General features: G+C 27.7%; 11 protein-coding genes across 11 annotated transcripts; 7 read left to right on the top strand and 4 right to left on the bottom strand.

Annotated features, from left to right (window-relative positions):
- Positions 1-111: 111 nt before the first annotated feature.
- EHI_138300 (bromodomain protein, putative) lies at positions 112-1,059 on the top strand (the record flags this gene model as incomplete). Its single annotated transcript, XM_646302.2, has 1 exon — positions 112-1,059. The coding sequence occupies one exon, from the start codon at positions 112-114 to the stop codon at positions 1,057-1,059; it is 948 nt and encodes a 315-aa protein (XP_651394.2).
- Positions 1,060-1,171: 112 nt separating this feature from the next.
- Positions 1,172-2,038, top strand: EHI_138310 (uncharacterized protein; the record flags this gene model as incomplete). Its single annotated transcript, XM_646303.1, has 1 exon — positions 1,172-2,038. One exon carries the CDS (start codon positions 1,172-1,174, stop codon positions 2,036-2,038), a length of 867 nt encoding a protein of 288 aa, XP_651395.1.
- Positions 2,039-2,278: 240 nt separating this feature from the next.
- On the top strand, positions 2,279-3,364 carry EHI_138320 (WD repeat protein; the record flags this gene model as incomplete). Its single annotated transcript, XM_650053.1, has 2 exons — positions 2,279-3,197; positions 3,258-3,364. 2 exons carry the CDS (start codon positions 2,279-2,281, stop codon positions 3,362-3,364), a joined length of 1,026 nt encoding a protein of 341 aa, XP_655145.1.
- A 44-nt stretch (positions 3,365-3,408) lies between these two features.
- Positions 3,409-6,129, bottom strand: EHI_138330 (uncharacterized protein; the record flags this gene model as incomplete). Its single annotated transcript, XM_650054.2, has 2 exons — positions 3,409-5,833; positions 5,888-6,129. The coding sequence occupies 2 exons, from the start codon at positions 6,127-6,129 to the stop codon at positions 3,409-3,411; spliced, it is 2,667 nt and encodes an 888-aa protein (XP_655146.2).
- Positions 6,130-6,349: 220 nt separating this feature from the next.
- EHI_138340 (major facilitator superfamily transporter) lies at positions 6,350-7,951 on the top strand (the record flags this gene model as incomplete). The annotated part of the gene is made up of 1 exon (XM_001913737.1): positions 6,350-7,951. One exon carries the CDS (start codon positions 6,350-6,352, stop codon positions 7,949-7,951), a length of 1,602 nt encoding a protein of 533 aa, XP_001913772.1.
- Positions 7,952-8,990: 1,039 nt separating this feature from the next.
- On the bottom strand, positions 8,991-9,516 carry EHI_138350 (uncharacterized protein; the record flags this gene model as incomplete). The annotated part of the gene is made up of 1 exon (XM_651752.2): positions 8,991-9,516. The coding sequence occupies one exon, from the start codon at positions 9,514-9,516 to the stop codon at positions 9,028-9,030; it is 489 nt and encodes a 162-aa protein (XP_656844.1). The 3' UTR covers positions 8,991-9,027.
- A 515-nt stretch (positions 9,517-10,031) lies between these two features.
- On the top strand, positions 10,032-11,795 carry EHI_138360 (ARF GTPase activating protein, putative; the record flags this gene model as incomplete). The annotated part of the gene is made up of 1 exon (XM_650056.2): positions 10,032-11,795. One exon carries the CDS (start codon positions 10,032-10,034, stop codon positions 11,793-11,795), a length of 1,764 nt encoding a protein of 587 aa, XP_655148.2.
- A 143-nt stretch (positions 11,796-11,938) lies between these two features.
- EHI_138370 (uncharacterized protein) lies at positions 11,939-13,945 on the top strand (the record flags this gene model as incomplete). The annotated part of the gene is made up of 1 exon (XM_651754.1): positions 11,939-13,945. One exon carries the CDS (start codon positions 11,939-11,941, stop codon positions 13,943-13,945), a length of 2,007 nt encoding a protein of 668 aa, XP_656846.1.
- Positions 13,946-14,175: 230 nt separating this feature from the next.
- On the top strand, positions 14,176-16,797 carry EHI_138380 (glycogen phosphorylase, putative). The gene has a single exon (XM_650028.2). It carries the CDS (start codon positions 14,177-14,179, stop codon positions 16,778-16,780), a length of 2,604 nt encoding a protein of 867 aa, XP_655120.2. The 5' UTR covers position 14,176; the 3' UTR covers positions 16,781-16,797.
- A 48-nt stretch (positions 16,798-16,845) lies between these two features.
- EHI_138390 (Rho guanine nucleotide exchange factor, putative) lies at positions 16,846-18,315 on the bottom strand (the record flags this gene model as incomplete). Its single annotated transcript, XM_650029.1, has 1 exon — positions 16,846-18,315. The coding sequence occupies one exon, from the start codon at positions 18,313-18,315 to the stop codon at positions 16,846-16,848; it is 1,470 nt and encodes a 489-aa protein (XP_655121.1).
- Positions 18,316-18,390: 75 nt separating this feature from the next.
- On the bottom strand, positions 18,391-18,720 carry EHI_138400 (uncharacterized protein; the record flags this gene model as incomplete). Its single annotated transcript, XM_650030.1, has 1 exon — positions 18,391-18,720. One exon carries the CDS (start codon positions 18,718-18,720, stop codon positions 18,391-18,393), a length of 330 nt encoding a protein of 109 aa, XP_655122.1.
- Between the last annotated feature and the right edge of the window lie 29 nt (positions 18,721-18,749).

Consider the following 18,749-nt stretch of genomic DNA (forward strand, 5'->3'; position numbering starts at 1 on the left):
TATGTTATGTGTTTGGACATGTATTAATAATATAGAAAATCTGTTGCAACGTCTACTACTAACAACACAAGTACTAATGGAGTTACTAGTGATGGAACACACAATTTGTCTATGAGAATTCCAATAGAAAAGGCAGTAACAGCAATAAATGATGTAACATTATTACAAGAAAGTATGACTTCTGAGGAATTGAGAAAATGCAAAGAATTAAATCGAAAATTAATGAACCAACCTGAATCTCCTGCATTTAATACACCAGTTGATCCAGTTGCACTTCAAGTTCCAACATACTTTAGTGTAATTAAAAGACCAATGGATTTAGGAACCATTAAACACAACTTATCAGATAAAAAATATATCACAAAAGAAGAGTTTCAAGCTGATATGTTATTAGTGTTTGATAATGCATTATTATTTAATCATCCAGATTCAGAGGTTTATCATTGGGCAGTTAAGTTGAAGAAACAATTTGAGACATTATGGAAAAATGCATTCAAAGAGAAAAAACCTGTAGATACAAAAACTAATGTTACATCACATAATGACACATTAAATAAAGTAGAAGAAAAGAAGCCAGAAGTGAGTAATTCTAAGAAAACACGAGCATCTTCAAGAAAGAAAAATACTAATAAACCATTAACTAAAGAAGAAATGATTAAATTAAGAAGTGATTTAAAACAAATTGAAAAGAACAAAGACAAACTAATTGAAGTACTTGCTGTGGTTAATGTAGACAGTAAAGGAAAGAATGAAGTTTCACTTGATTTAAGTAAATATACCACACAACAACTTAGAGAATTACAAAGAATTTTAAAAGGAAAAGGAAGAAAAGATGGAGATTATGATGGAAAGACTTATGAAGAAAAGATGCAACAATCTATTCAAGAACTTGAATTGTTAAAGAAAATTCAAGGAGAGCCTATAAAGAAAAGTGTTGTTAATAAGCCTAAGAAAGATGAAGAAAGCGATAGTGACAATGAATTGTCATCGTCATCATCTCTTGATTCTGAAGAAGCAAATTTGATGAGAATGACTGATGCACATTCAAAGAAAATGTAATATTTTAGTATCGTTTCTAATTTTCAATTAATTGTTTTTTAAAACATTAATTATTCTTTTACAATTTAAATAACAAAAAAGTGAATAAAAAGAACTTTGAAAAGAGTTTAAAATGATTGAATTACTTTATATTATCTCAATTGTCATTGCAGAAGAATGTATTTTTGAACCACTAAAAGATAATACTGATTTTAGTAAACCTGAAAATTGGGGAGGGAATTCTTCAATTTGTCCATGTGAAGGAGTTAATTGTAATATAGACTTCAGTGAATTGACAGAAGTAATGTATATTAAAAACATTAAAGGTACTTATAAAACATTAATACTTCCTAATAGTCCAATTATATTCGAAATTATAGGATTATTTGATGTTACAGATGAATTTGTTGTTCAAGACAAAGTAACAATTTATAGTAATTCAAAATATTTTGAAGACCTTAGTGATGTGATGTTTAAATCCATTTCAATTGGAGATAGTGTTACTTCTGAATTAATTGTAAATTCACCATTCAAAATAGAAACCATAAGTTGTGAAGGAACAATAAGACTAAACAAGAATGGGTTTATTTCTAATATATTATTACATGGAATATTAATAATAGACAAAAATGTTCATGTTACAGTCAATAAATTTATTGGAACAGGAAGAATTATTGTTTTAAATGGAATGATGTTAATTTCAGGTAGAGAATCATCTATTGTTAATACAGAAATCCAATTTGGAGAAATAAACCAAGAAATTATCAAATTAATTGTTAATAATGATATTCAATTTGAAAAAACATGTTTTAATATTTCACAATATAATGAAATGTATTGTGGTGAAAATCCTTTAACATTAGTTCAATCAATATTTGGTATAATTCAATCAACAAAACCAAGTTTTATTTATCATAATAATAGTTATTGTGAGTCTGATCTTTCTACTTCTTCAGAAATTAAATTACAAGTGAATAGTTTGTTGTTGTTATTTTTTTAATAAGAAAATTAAATATCAGATTAGTTAATAAATAGACAATTCATGTAAAACATCATATTATTATATTGTTATGCTTGTAGTAGGAATAGCATTGGTGCTTTGTTCTTTAATATTCATGATATTATTGATTTTTAAAGTGTATCAAAAATTACACATCAAAATAGAATAATTTATGATGTTTATTTGATTATTTTCTCTTTCTCTATAATAATTGGTAGAACTTAAAAAGATTATTTGTTTATGACTCAACAAGAAGATACTATTCTCTGTATTTCAATTAATGAACAAAAAAGCTATATTGGTATTGGAACTATCAATGGGTTTTATATTTTTGACATAAATAATCCATCAAAAGCTATATTTCATGAAAGTATTGGAGGAGTTGGATTAATAGAACTTAAAGGAGAGTCACAATATTTGTTATTAGTTGGTGGTGGTCCAAATCCATTTGAGTCACCAACTGTTGCATGTCTCTATGATTTAAATAATCATCAATTTGTTCCTAGTAATAAATATTCTTATGCACGGGCAATACGAAGAATTAGAATGACTAAGAAAGACACATTCATTGCATTAGAAAATAACATTGATGTATATTGTGAAGGAAAAGTTTCTACTACATTTGACACATATGATAATCCAAATGGATTATTTTCTGTTAATTATAATTCTCGAAAATTTGCATATCCATCAATCACTGAAGGAACAATAACTATTCATGACTTGGATAATAAAACTGATGTTGCTGTAATTAGTGCTCATGAACATTCTATTTATACTCTCTCACCTAGTTTTGATTCTACAATAGTAACTGTTAGTGAAAATGGTACTTTAGTCAGAATATGGGAAACTACAAGTGGAACGTTATTAAAAGAATTTAGAAGAGGAATGAATCCTGCACATGTTTATTGTGTAGCTTTATCAGATGATGGTAAACTTGTAGCATTACATAGTGAAAATGGAACAATTCATGTCTTCTCTCTAACAGAAGATATTAAAAACCAAATAGGATGGGTTGCAAAAGGAATAGGAAGTATTAAATGGTGGTTTGGAGTTGAAAACAATGTATCTGATTATGCCTCATTAATTATTCATGATATTCTACCTAAAACACAAACTGAATTATATTTCCTTCAAAGTGAATATTATAAAATTGGATGTTTGTTACTTTTATTAATTATTATTAATTTTATTATTTGCAAATGATTTATTTCAATAGTATTTGGATTGAATGGTAAATATTATGAAAGTCAATTGTCATTAGAAAATCAACAATTAGTTGATGACAAATCTGCTGAAATCCAGACAATACAATTAAATGAATAAAAAGACTAATTTGTTTTAACAATTTAATTATCAATCAATTTGTCTCAATACATCATTGCTCTTTTCTCTTTTTGTTGTTTGAATGAATCAATCAACGAGATTGGTACTGCATCCCCAACTAATTTCAAAAATTCATTCACTTCATTATTAAATCCATCAATACCTTTCATCCATGCATATTCAAGGAATAATGCTAGACATCTTAATAATTGTTTTTCATTTGAGTTTGTGTAAAATAACATAACTTCAAAAGTAATTTCAAATCTATGAAGTTTTGTTGAAAGAATTAATAAATTTTCAATAGAAACTACTTTTTGACATAATTCATTCATTATACTTAATATTTTATATGCCTTTAATATTTCTTGTTGAGCTTGTATTCCAATAATCATACCAAGACTCATTGCTTCTGCAATTAATCTTAGTCTAATACAAATATCATTTGGTTGTTTCATTTCTATATCTTCTTCTTCAACTTTAATCTTTGTTAAATAAATATCTTCAACACATAACTTTAAGATACATTTAATTGCCTCCTCATACATCCCTTTCTTAACATACCATCTCCATAAAATTTCAGGCCAGTATTGTTTCAAATAATTCTTAATTTCATTTGATGACAAACTAATAATTGTATCAATTTGGTTATGTTCATTCAAAATATCATACAACACCTTTTCTGCTTCAACATTTATTGATCCACTTACAATTTCACAACAATTTTTCTTTATTAACCAACACATTTCATCACTAGTCATAGGTTTTTGTATTCTTTCTCTTATAATTTCTATTGGCTGCATAATTTCAGTTAATACTCTCTTTAATGACTCTAATTTTTCCTTCTTCATTTTATCACTCTTCTTTAAACTTAATAAAACTAATGAAATGTATAAATCATGAAATCCTGACATTACCATCATCCCTTCTATTGATAAAATTTCTATATCCATGTCTTTCATTGAATTATATATTAACATTCCAAATTTATTTCTATCATTTTCATACCCATTAGTACTTTGTTGAGACATCACAAGAGCCTTTTCAACAATTAACTTCATCTCCATTTTTTTATCAAATAATTTAGTGTGTTTATTTTTCATTTGAATTACTTGTTCTTCAAATGGTTGTCCATTCAACAATGCATTTACTAATACTCCATAAATTACTTCTTTGATATCATTTTCTTTTTCTTTACAAATAACATCTTCAACACTTAAAATTCCACTCTTTCCTACTGGCATTTTTCCCATAACTTTCATTACACAAAGAATATCATATGCACTTTGTGAAACCTCTCTAATTCCAATCCCTACAATACTCTCACTCATTTTCTTATATTTCTCTAATTTCTTTAATACCTGAAGAGACACTATCCCTTCATATCCTTCAAACACATTTAATTTCCAGCATGAACGAACTATTGCAATTAATAACTCAAGTTCTCCTTCTTCACTATTTCCTTCATTTCTAGCACATCCAACAGCTCCTCTTACTCTCTCATTTCTCTCTGTGATAGCTTCATACGCAAAACAAACATCTACAACATTTCCAAATAATTCTTTTAACTCTTCAAATTGTTTTCTCAATTCTGTTATATTAGTGCATTGACTTTTTGAAATGACACTACGAATTGATGGAAGTGTAATTTGATAATATGACTTCGTTGTATTACTTTGTGATTTTCCTGATGTTTCTGAATCATCTGTTTCTTCACATGTAGAATTATCATATTCACACAAAAATGAGACATCATCTATTGGATATAATAACCCCGTTCCATCAGCAATTGCACGGGTAATTGAAAGTTCTCCAATTGAAACAAGAAATACATCTTCATCACGTATCATTGAAATATGTTCACTTTCAATAAACAAAAATACTTTTTTTGGTGTTGCTAATAAAATGGCATTTCTATTGATGGCTGATGTAATGATTTGTTCATCAATTCCAATGTCTCGTACATAAATTAATGAATGTCCTGAAACATACCCAATATATCTTGAAGAAAAAATAACAATACAAGTAAATAAATTTGATGTTTCTGGTGACAAAGGTAGTAATGAATTAATAGTAATTTCATTTCCACTCTGATTTGTTAATATAGATAATGAAGAATGAATTGATGTGATTGTGTCAAAATATTCTAAAGTAATTGTTGAATAAATGGTGATATCAATATCAGACAATCCATACAAAATATGTCGAATTGTATCAACATAAATTTTACTATATATTCTCTTCACGAATAATTTTTTAATAAATGAAAATATCCCTTCAGTTAAACATGTTGTTGAATTTGTTGAAAGTTGTAATGCATATATATTTCCATCTTGAATAAAAAATTGGTAATCTCCATCAATAACTTTTTCATTTGGAAGAGGTGAGTTTAATGTTTTAACTTCAAATCCATAATATTGTTCAAATACACCAAGACTTCTTTGTCGAATTGCATCAAATTGACCAGCATTTCTATTAAATTATTCTCTATTTTATTCAAAGAAATAAAAAAAAAGAAAAACAAACCTTGAAATGTTTGAGTTGATCATATTAATAACATGTTGTTTTGCAATTTTATCTCGTTGTTTTCTAAGGTCTTCAATTCTATCTTCATCAACTTGATAAGAACTTTTTTCAGCATCAATCAAATTCTGAAGATGATTAAATGATAACTGAGTTTTTGATGGAAGATTTAAATTAGATATTCGTGGTAAATCCAACATGAACGTTCCAGTTAATCTCTCTATTTTTTCTTTTCTATTTTTCATTTTTATAAAAACATAAAAAAAATATTTTCTAAATAATAAATCGTTATATAAAACGTAAAAATGTAAAAATGGGATTGATGCGTAAAGACTTGAAGAAAAATAATGGAATGAAGTCGAAAGCTTTCGAATGTAAAATGTATTTCTTTCAGTTTCTTTGTAGCTTCTTATTTTCTTAATAATTGGAATTTTAACCTAAAACAAAAAATAAATCATTTCAACAATGCCATCCTCAGAATCATGGAAGAAAGTTACTAAAAAGGTTCAGTTCTTTAATTTATTTAATTATTATGTTGGAGGATTTACAATTAACATGTCAACATATTTTTGTTGGTTAATTATTCCATTATTAATGAAAGAAAATGGAGCAACACCATTTGATATTGGATTAGCTGATGCAGTCACATTTGGTATTACAGGATTATTATCTCCATTGATTGGGTTTGTAGCAAGTAAAGAATATTTATGTCCTGATACTATTTGTCGAATAGGATTTGTATTACAAGCAACATGTTCAATTAGTATTGCTATTTATTATATTTCAGGAACAATGATTGTTCCTATCTTTTTCTTATTAGTTCAAGAATCATTTGCACTTGCATTCTTTTGGTCTATTTGTGAGTATTTATTATCAAACGAAATTTATCAAGGAGAGACAAATCAAAAAATGTCATGGTTCTGTTGTTCATGGTCATTTGGTAAAGCAATTGGTTTTGTTCTTGGTGGACCAATGAGAAGTGCTTTTGGTTATTCATTTTCACTTTATTTCTCTGCACTTATTGTAATGATTGCTTTTGTTGTTTTCCCAAGAATGCCAAGAAATAGATCAACAACTCCAAACACCGCTAAACTTGAAAAACAAAAAGCAAAACTTGAAAAGAAGAAAGCAAAGAAAATAGAAAGTCTTACTAAGAAAGGATTAAGTCAGGAAGAAATAGAAATTAAAATAAATAATATGCATAAAGAAAATTTCCTTACTAAACATCAACCTGTTCCAAAAAGATATTTCTTATATTATTTAAATGAATTAGTTATTCATTTCACTGTATATGGAACAGTTGCTGTATTTGGAAATCAATACATTGATTTTGCTGATGAAAATAATATTGTATTAAATGGTGTTAATGATGATTCTGGAACATACTGTTCATTATTCCTTGGTATTGTTTATTTTTCACAATCATTCTGTTTTTGGGTATTAGGACAATTCTCTTATTGGCAATATAAACAAACTCTTAATATCATTGTTCAAATCTTTATTGGAGCAATTTGTCTTGCATTAATTTATTTACGAAATGGATGGGTATTATGTGTTTTAGCAATTCCAATTGGTATTATTTCTGGATACGACTTACAATCAAATGTTTTATATTCAATCAATGCAGGTCCTAAAATTAAAGGTGTTATTCTCGGTATGAGTGAGTGTGTTGGTGAATTAACATGTTGTCTTTGTCCATTGTTTGCTGGTTTGATTGCCACACAAACAGATGATAGAAAATGGGCATTATGGTTTGGATTGATATTACAATGTGTTGGAATTGTGTTATGCATCATTACACAAGCCATAACCATCATTCTTGAACGATTTGACAAACAAAAAGAAAGTGATGAAATTGAATTAGGTAATAATGAATATCAAGAACCTACTCCAATTGAAGATGTAGATGTTGATACTAATTTAGTTCATCAAATTGAAATAGAAGATGGAAATGTTTCTGAGTCTTCAGAACTAGACAAAGAAGAAGATACTGATGAAAAGAGTCCTGAAGAAAATGAAAATGTTCAACCCACTGGTACTCCAGAACAAAAACCTTCTAACGAATAAACAGACATGACATGTCTTTGATTTCTATATTATCTATTTTAATTTTTATTCTTTGATTTTATTCACACATTTGTTTATTTTAGTCATCTCTTATTATTCTTGTTTAATGTAAAGAAATATCATTGTTATTATTTTATTTAATCGAGTATTTTAACTTTATCTTTAATTCATAATGAAATTCAGCAAAGTAATTCTCTCTTATAATTTCATACACCAAAGAACAACCAACTAATAATTAGAGATGAGAATTTATTCATTTTAATTGGTTTTAATTAGTATATGTATTTCTCTACTTTGGTCTTTCAATGTACAAATTATAATCGTTTCTTTTCATTGACTCTTTTTATTGATAAACTCAGGTAAAACATTCATTTCGTATCATTATGAGAGTCTTTAATTCATTTCATTAAAATTATTGATATTAAACAAAGTACTTTATTTCTTTGTTAACAAGTCCAGAATAATATCTAATGAAATATTATTTATGTCCCTTGTTATATGACTTTATTTTTGTTCTTGTTCTAAGTTCTATTTAACATAGTTGAATATATTACAACTCGCTTATCTTTTTCTATACTCATGAATATTTTCAGTACTTTTTAAGAATATTAATAACCAAGTAAGATGAAATTTATCAGGGGTTTGCATGATTTTTATGTAGTAGTTAGAATAACAATTATGGAATTAAGTGATAAGAGTAATAAAATGTTTGAAAGTCTTAACATTAACAAGCAAAAGATGATTTAATTTCAAACCTACGTTTAAAATAAAAAAAAAGTGAAAAGAAATACGTCATTTCTCTATGCTGTTTGCTAATACTAAATCAAATATAAACATAAAAGAAGGAATCAACACATTGTAATACATTCTAAACAAAATTAGTTAAAGTAAATTCTGACTTATGTAAGTAATAACTTCAATAATTCAACCAAGTAATTGTTGATTAAATATCATCGAAGTTGTCTTTATTATGATAGTTGGTGTTAGACTTAATGAATTAATATCAATACTTCAATGGAATATTCAAAACTATTAAAATAAATAAAAATACTTTATTTAAGCATTGTGACAATACTTTATTTGTGTCCTTGTGAAGAACTTATTACTTTGTTAGGAACAATGTTTTTTTCTTTATAAACAATTGATTTTCTTTGACGTGAAGGTTGATTTGGTTGTTCAAATTCAATAGATTGTTCTCCAATCTTAAAATGGTTTTCAACAATAGCTCTTAATTGTTCATTAATTTCATTGATTTCCTGTTGGTAATCACTTGATGCATTTAAATGAATAGAACGTATTGGTGTTTGGTGTTTATTTTCTTCAATAGAAATCTTGACATCAACAGTGCCTTGTTCTTGCTCAAATACTTGGATCTTTACCTCTCCAAGTTTTGTCTCTTTTGGAGTGAAATATTCTATTGGATGGAAAATCATTTGATATAAATTACCAAAAAATCCTCTTTTTGGGTGGAATACTTCATTTGATGGTTGTGTTTCTTGATAGAATCGTTTTCTTAATTCAATTCCACTTCCTTGTAATACACTGTTCGTTGAATCCATCTTCATTTTTATGTTTCTTTTCTCCTTTTTTCTTTGTCATATATCATTATTTGGTGATGAATTTTCTCATAATTTCTTTATACTGGTAAAAATTTGAAGAAATTGCTTTTAACTACAAATCATATTAACCCTATTTTTTTTCGTTATTTAATTAATTATGTTATTAATACAAAAGACAGTGACTGAGCAAAGTTGTACTTCTCATTTATCAAACACCAACTATTGTTTCTTAATCTATTGTTTCCCGGAAAAGAAGTCTTGTTTTTTTAACATCAAACACCTAATTCAATAAATTCCCAAATAATTCTCTCAAGAAATAATCATCTGTTTAAAACTAATTTAAAACCATTAAATGTCTAAATACTTGTGTTAAGGCTTTGATATGTGAAAAGATACTACCAACTAGACGAATAAATGCATAATTTATTGGACTAAAGGAAACATTAGGTGTGAAAAGTATTTTTTATTTTGAAACAAAAAAAAAAACACAAAAGAATGAAATGTAAACTATCAAAAGTTATATGTCAAGTTTTGTAAGATTTAACACAAAAGAGATAGACGATATTCATCACCCATTATTCCAAACAAAAATAAAAACAACTCAAGACATAATTCATAATGCATTTAAAACAGAAAAAACAATGTCTGAAACACTGAATAAAGTTGTTTCACGGGGAAGTGAATATTTATCATATTTACAAGAAGTTATAGACACGTTTGATTCATTTAGAGATATGACGAATGAAAGTGAGGAATATAGTTCATTTCTTGATTCAACAAGAAAGTCAGTTGAAAGACAACGTCAATTTCTTATGAAAGTGATTGATTGGAAAATACAAATGGATTTAATGATTAATAAACAATCAACCAAATTTGAGACAAGTGAAAAAGAATATAATAAAGAGAGAAAAGTTTATGACACTGAATTTAATAAATTAGTTAAATCAAAAACTAGTTTAAATGAACGAGTTTTTTTTTTAGAAAAAGGAATAGAAAATGCTACTATACAATTTTGTGAAGAAATGAATATAACAATATGGAATTTTGGTCAAGTCATTCAATCTAATGGAATTCAATTCAGTGAATTAATCAATGAATGTATTTCAGATTGTAATAAAAATAATACTAAATCAACACCATCTAAGAAAATTATATTGCAAGAAGCAACAAAAGAAATTGTACAACTTCCTAAAAACAAAAAAGGAGGAATATTAGTAAGTAAAGGGAAATTAGGATTAGGAATACGACAATACTATTATATAAAAGGAAAGAATTTAATGATATTTAATGAAAAAAAAGGAGAGAGTATTGTTACTGATATTCTTACATCATTAGCTAAACCACAAAGTGATAATCATTCATTTGAATTAATTACACCAAGTCAACAAGATATTTATTATACAAGTTGTTTTAATGAAATGGAAAGATGGATTAACATGTTTGATAAGGTTAAAAAAGATATTGAATATTACAATGACAAAAATGATATTAATGAAAGTATTAATCCAATTAATCTTACTAATATGATTTGGAAAATACCTGGTAATAATCGATGTGCTGAATGTGGAAAATTAGAACCAGAATGGATATCATTAAATTTAGGAATTGTTATTTGTTTAGAATGTTGTGGAGCACATAGAAGTCTAGGTGTAAGAGTATCACGAGTAAAGTCATTATTAATGGATAAGATTGAAGGAGAATCTATAAGCATTGTAAGAAATCTAGGAAATAATTTTATTAATTCTATTTATCAAGCAAATGGTCATGGTTATCTTATTCATGAGAATGCAAATGGGTCAGAGAGATATAATGCTGTTCATGAAAAATATATTGAAAAAAAGTTTATTAAGAAAGAATGTCAATTAAACATTGAAAATGAGATAAAAAAAGGAAACATTCAAGGTGTTGAAGAATGTATTTCCATTTATGGAAATCAAATCATTAAAGATAACTATTTGACTCTTGCCACTCGATGTAATAAAGAGGATATTGTAACATTATTACTTTTGAATGGATGTAATGTTAATACCCAAGATGAACAAGGAAATACTCCACTACACATTGCTTCAGAATTAAAGAATGATCAAATGATTTTAATATTAATACGACATGGTGCATCTCTTAACATTACAAATAAAGAAAACAAATTACCAATTGATATTGCGAAAGATGTGTCATATGATTTTGGTCAAAAAATACTTACACCAGACTGTCCAAAAGAATTGATGACATTAACATTAGATAAGAAAGATAATGAATATCTTTATTCAATTTGTTCAGAGTGAAAAGAAAGAACAATAATACAATTCTAATAATTTGTTTAGTCTAATTCTTGATAAAAAATGTTTTTCAAAAACAAAACCTGTTTTTTTTTTTTTAAATTAAAAACCCTTTTTTAAGATATCGCAATTCTGATAAAAAGAAAAGAATGGATGGTGATGCTCCTCAACTGAATGACTTGTTGTCAGCATTAGAAGATGGACATATCCAAACCAAAGCACAAAAAGATTTAAATCCAGTTTATGGAAAACAAAGTAAAATTAAAAAAATAGGAAAAGCATTAGAAGACTTTGAGAAACAAGAAATTGAACAAGAGGTTGGGAAGAAACAATTAACACAAGAAATGAATCGATATTCAAACATTATTCGTAGAAATAAAGTTGCAGATACTGTTGTTTTCCCACAATATAAACATGAAGAAGCTACTCCAATAGAAGAAATTTCAGTTAAAAGCTCATTAAAAGATCAAATAGATTCAGTTGTTGAATCATTAAATATTGAAAAAGAAGTTAAAGAAAATGAAAAACTTGTTTCTAAAAAGATGAGTATTGAAGAACAAAAAGAAAGAATTCAAGAACTTGCAAAATTAAGAGGACTTATGTTTTATGAAGAGATTAAAGCAAGAAGACAAAATAAAATTAAATCAAAGAAATATCATAGAATCTTAAAACATGAAAAGGATAAAGAAAAGAAAAAACAAATTGAACTTATGATTGAAGAAGATCCTGAACTAGCAGTTGAATTTGAAAGAAAAAAAGAATTTCAACGACTTCAAGAACGAATTACTCAAAGGCATAAAAATTCAAATTGGGCAAGACAAATGAAACAAAAAGGATTAATGAAAATTAATGAAGTTCGTCAAGCTATTAATGAGAAAGATAAAATCGGAAAAGAATTAGCAGAAAAAATCCAAAAAGAAAATATTTTTGATGAAAAACAATTCTTTAATGGACCTCAATTAGATAAAGATATTAGACAAATGCTTGGAGAAGTTGTTAGTGAAGATGAAGATAAAGAAGTTAATGAACAAGAAGTTGAGTTAGAAAAGAAAATGGCACAAGATAGAATTAAACAATTAACTGACCCATCATTAGATAATAATGCTATTATGTCTATGAAATTTATGAAAAGAGCTAGAGCTAAAGAAATTGAAGAAATGAAAGATATTCTTGCAGATAAACAAATGGAAGAAGATATAGAAAAAGATGGTATTTTAGTTGAGAATAATGATGTCATCCCTACTAATCAAACAGCAGGAAATATTAATATGGAAGATGATGATATTAAAATACAAACAAAAGAAGATCAAATTGCTAGTATTAATATTGAGCAAGAAGTAAATAACAAGAAAAAGTTAAAAGAAAAAGGATTAGATGCAATGTTAAAAGAATTACAAAAAGAAGCACAAGACAATGAAGAAATGAGTGAGGAAGATGAAGAAAAAGAAGAGAAGAAAGAGAATGAAACGAAAGAAGATGAAAAGAAAGAAGATGAAGAAAAAGAAAGTGAAGAAAAAGAAGAGAATAAAGAAAATAATAAAGAAAATAATAAAGAAAATAATATACAAATTGATATTAGTGATAAAGAAGAACATAGTGAAGAAGAAAATAAAGAAAGGACAAAAATGGAAGTTATTGAACTTAAAGGAAATGAAAATAAAAATCAAGTCTTAGAAATTCAAAAACAAGAAGATAATAAAGAAGAAGAAGAAGGTGTGTTTAAAGAAGACCAAAAAGAAATTTTAAGACTTGCTTTTGCAGAAGATGATGTAATGAATGAAATAGAACAAATTGATGAAGAAAATAAAAAACAAAAAGAAGAGGAGCATCAAAAATCAATTCCTGGATGGGGTAATTGGGTTGGAGAAGGTATTGAAAAGAAAGTAAAGAAAAGCAAAGAAGAAAAAAAACCACATAAACGTAAAAACACAATTGTTTTCAATCAAAAGTTTGATAATAAATTTTCTAAGTACACTCTAGAACAAGTTCCAAAAGAGTTTGCTAATATCACTCAATACAAAAAATATCTAAATACAGCTATTGGTAAAGAATGGACATCATTATTAACACATAATAAATTAACACAACCCGAAGTTGTTATAAGAAAAGGAATGAATATTGAACCAATGAAACCATTGCATAAGAAGAAAAATTGATTGATTTTTGTTTTGTGTTTGTTAATCTTATCATTATAACCCTAAAACACGAACAATGGATAATTTTGTTATTAAGAAAGAAGAAGAATGGAGTAAAAAACGAAGAGAACTTTCAAATATCGTTATGGTTTGAATGAAGAAAATCAGCTAATAGAAGATTCACTATAAATAAAGCATTTGCCCTAAAATAAGAACTCAAAAAGAAAACTAGTAAAAAAACCAAGGAAAGTGATGACCACACAAATTAGACGATCAGTTTCTATGAATAAACTTAAGGCAGGAAGAACTACTGCAGATGGAATTCCTATCAATTTTGGAGATGATAAGTTTAAAAAATTATGGGATTATTGTTCTATGTACTTGTCTAAAGATGTCGAAACTATCAAAAGACAAATTGCAAACCATTTAGAATATACATTGGCATGTAATAGACTTGACTTTAGACCATATGCTATTTATCAAGCTGCTGCTTATTCATTAAGGGACCGTATGTTAGAATTTTGGAATGATACACAATCATATTTTACTGATGTTCAAACTAAACGAGTTTATTATATGTCTATTGAATATCTTATTGGACGTTCTTTAATGAATTCTATTTGTAATTTGGATCTTGAAGCACCATACACTGATGCACTTAAATTCTTTGGATCTTCTATTGAAGAATTATATGAATATGAAGAAGACGCTGCTCTTGGATCTGGAGGACTTGGAAGACTTGCAGCATGTTTCCTTGATTCTCTTGCTACATTAAATTATCCTGCATGGGGATATGGTATTAGATATCAATATGGTATGTTTAAACAAGGAATTGTTGGAGGATATCAAGTAGAAATGCCAGAATATTGGCTTGAAGCAGGTAATCCATGGGAGATTGTAAGACAAGATGTTAAGTATGAAATCAAATTTGGTGGTCATGTTGTTACTGTTAAAGATGTTAATGGTAAATTAAAATATAGATGGGAGAATAGTTCATCTGTTAATGCAGTTGCATTTGATATGCCAATCCCAGGATATAAGACACTTAATACATTGAATTTGAGATTATGGAGTTCTCAACCAGTTAATGAATTTGATTTGGAAGGATTTAATGGAGATGAAAATAGTCAAATTTATTGGAATGCACTTGATAACCAACAAAAACAAGAAAATATTTGTAAAGTTCTTTATCCAAAGAACAATCATATTAAAGGTCAAGAACTTCGTTTGAAACAAGAGTATTTCTTCTCTAGTGCTACTATTCTTGATGTAATGAGAAGATTTAAGAAGATGAAAAAGTCTATTGATGAATTCCCAGATTATAATTCTATTCAATTAAATGATACTCATCCAGTTGTCGGAGCACTTGAATTAATGAGAGTATTAATCGATATTGAAGGAGTTGAATTTGAAGAAGCATTTGATATTACTAATAAGACATTCTCATACACTAATCATACAGTTTTACCAGAAGCACTTGAAACATGGCCAGTTGATTTGTTTGGACAATTATTACCAAGACATCTTCAACTTGCATATCAAATCAACCAACATTTCCTCGATTCAGTTAAGAAACAATTCCCACATGTTTCTGGAGAACAATTAAGTAAATTATCACTTGTTGAAGAAAGTACACCAAAAAGATTAAGAATGGCAAATCTTGCCATCATTTGTTCACATACAGTCAATGGTGTTGCTGCTATTCATTCACAAATTCTTAAGGATTCCCTCTTTAATCATTTCTATGTTTTATGGCCACACAAATTTATTAATGTTACTAATGGAGTTACACCAAGAAGATGGATCAAACAATGTAATCCAGCTTTAAGTCAAGTAATTACTGAAGCAATTAAAACAGATGAATGGGTATCTAATTTGTCCCTTGTTAAAGGTCTTGAGAATGTATTTAATCATGAATTGATTGAAAAATTCATTCATGTTAAACAACTTAATAAAGACAGATTAAAGAGACTTGTTTTTAGATTGACAGATTCTAAAGTTGTATTAGATAGAAATGCATTGTTTGATGTTATGGTTAAGAGAATCCATGAGTATAAGAGACAATTGTTAAATCTCTTTGGTACTATTCATACATACCTTCAAATCAAAAAGATGACACCAATGCAAAGAATGAAACTTGTTCCAAGAGTCAAAATCTTTGCAGGTAAAGCAGCTATTGGATATGATATGGCTAAAGGAATTATTAAATTGATTAATTCCGTTGCTGATACTGTAAACAATGACCCAGAAGTAGGAAATTTATTAAAGGTTGTTTTCATTCCAAATTACAGTGTTTCATTAGCAGAAGTTATTATTCCAGCAAATGATATTAATGAACAAATCTCAACTGCTGGATATGAGGCATCTGGAACTTCCTGTATGAAGTTTGTTATGAATGGAGGACTTATTGTTGGTACATGGGATGGTGCTAATGTTGAAATTGCAGAAGAAGTTGGAGAAGAAAATATGTTTATGTTTGGAGCTAAGGCATATGAAGTTGCAGGAATTCGTGCTAATCCAATTCCAATTAGTAAAGACCTTGCTGAGGTATTAGCCGCTATTGATAACGGAATGTTTGGTGATGCTTCAATTCACAAATTTGTTATTGACCAATTCCGTGGAGGAAGTGATTATTATTTGGTCTGTAGAGACTTTGATGGATATGTCAAGATCCAAGAACATATTGATTCAGTTTGGAAAAATCCACAAGAATGGACCACTAAATGTATTAGATGTGTTGCTCGTATGGGCAAATTCTCATCTGATAGATCTATTGAAGAGTATGCTTCAAATGTATGGAATGTTCAAAAATGTCCATTACCAGTAGATGTTGTTTCAACTACTGACAGTAAATAAGTTGAAATGCTTTTTTTACTTTTATGGAATGATTATTTTTTTAAAGAAAAATAATTAACAATAAATCAATAACGAAGTGATTTACGACGTTGTTGTAAATTCTGTAAAACATCATGACAATGAATAAAAGTGTCATTAAGAATGTTGTACCATAAGTCTTCATTTTCTTTATTAGTAAAAGTGAGCTTGACTATTTCTTCAGAATAGCAGATTTGAATTTCATTGCTGTTTCTAAAAATTGTAGCATCTCCAATATTTATGACTAGTTTAAATTGAAGAGCTTCACCAAAGAACAATGTTTTACTTTTCTCAACAAACAAAATGATGTCAGTAAATAATATGAGATCAACCTGTATTTCTTTTTCTATAAAATTAGAAGTAATAGTTGGAGTTTTCATTAACAAATTATTTGGTTCTTTTTTCATTTGGTTAAAGGAGGGAATTGTTAAGACTTTAATCTCTCTTCCATTATCTATAAGTTGGACATATTTTTGTTTCATTAGTACTGAAGTAGAATTGATAAGTTCTCTTCCAGGTTGAATTAGTTGAATATCTTCTGGTATTCCTCTTATCTGAGAATATAAGTTAACAACTTTTTCCATATTTTCTTGTTTTTTGCTTTGGGTATTAACAAATGAAGTTACTTTTTCAATTTCATCCAATGCTTTTTTTACGTCTTCATAATCTACATCACTTGGTCGTAAATGTTTTAATAAATCCTTCAATAACAGTCTATACCTTGGTAATCGTTGGATTGGTGTGATTAGAAGGGAGAGTAAATCAAATCCTTGGAGGTGTTCTGGTGCTTGTTTCATTTGAAGTTTGTAGAATGTCCCAAAGGGATGTGGTACTTTCATTGAACTTACTAGCTGATTAATCTGAGGATATATTTGACAGTAGTCACTATAAACTCTCAACAATGGAGTAAAAGTCAATACAATACGACCAAATCGAGAATTTTGTGTATAAACTGATAGTTTTTCTCTCAAATTTTCTAATAGAGCTGTATTTACACCATAAATAACTGAAACTCCTCCAAATATTAATTTCATTTGTTCAGGAGTTAAAAGTGGTTTTTCTTGTTTTATCAAAGGTTGGTGGATTAAGTTTTCTACAACACCTAACTGTTCACAGTATGTGCTTTCTGTTGTAATGAATTCTTTCACTACATTGCCACAATAGAGATATCGTTTTTCTTCTTTAGAATAAAGCATTGAACGAACTGCTTTTTGAATAACACAAGCTGCTGTATTTTCTATAATTTTATTTGAAATTTTGTTGATACGTTCTATCCAAACAAGGTCAAGTCTCATTTTTTTAGAATATTTCTCATAGAATTGTTTGTCAATATGAAAAAATTGGTTTGCCTCTATTTCATTTAAATAACACCGATATGCTAATCCATATTCTCCCATCTTTTGTAATTGGTCAAGTAACATCTTTTTTGTCCATTTACGAGCATCAAGTGAATAAGAGAAATGAGGAGGAGAATAGGGGAAAATCAAACAGAGTGGTGGTTGTTGTTGACTTTGCATTTTTTTTTGAATGAACTAAAAAGTTTCAACATAGAAATTTCATAGAGCAAAAATTTGGTAAGAAAAATCATTAATTTACATTTGAAGTTCCATTCTAATAGTTTCTGCTGTCACACTAGGATTCTTTTTACTTTCCTGAAGAAATACCCAAAGAGTTAAAACTGTTTCTACATGAAGTCTTCTTAAGTCAAGTGTGAAATCTCCAAGCAAAATCTCATTTCTATAGCAGTCATCATCAAAAAAAATAATTTTTAATACTTCTTTGATTTGGTCAGAAGTTACTTCTCTAAGAAATGTTAAGATAGTTTGAAGAATTTCATATTTGTTTTTACAATACAAGTCGATAAATTTTTCACGATATATCAAATAATATTCTTTCGGTTGGTGTCTACATTGCATTGACATGATTTGATGTTTTTGAGATGTTTATGATT

Source organism: Entamoeba histolytica, genomic scaffold, assembly GCF_000208925.1.
Source record: "Entamoeba histolytica HM-1:IMSS scf_1104750518413 genomic scaffold, whole genome shotgun sequence".
Lineage (NCBI taxonomy): Eukaryota > Evosea > Mastigamoebida > Endamoebidae > Entamoeba > Entamoeba histolytica.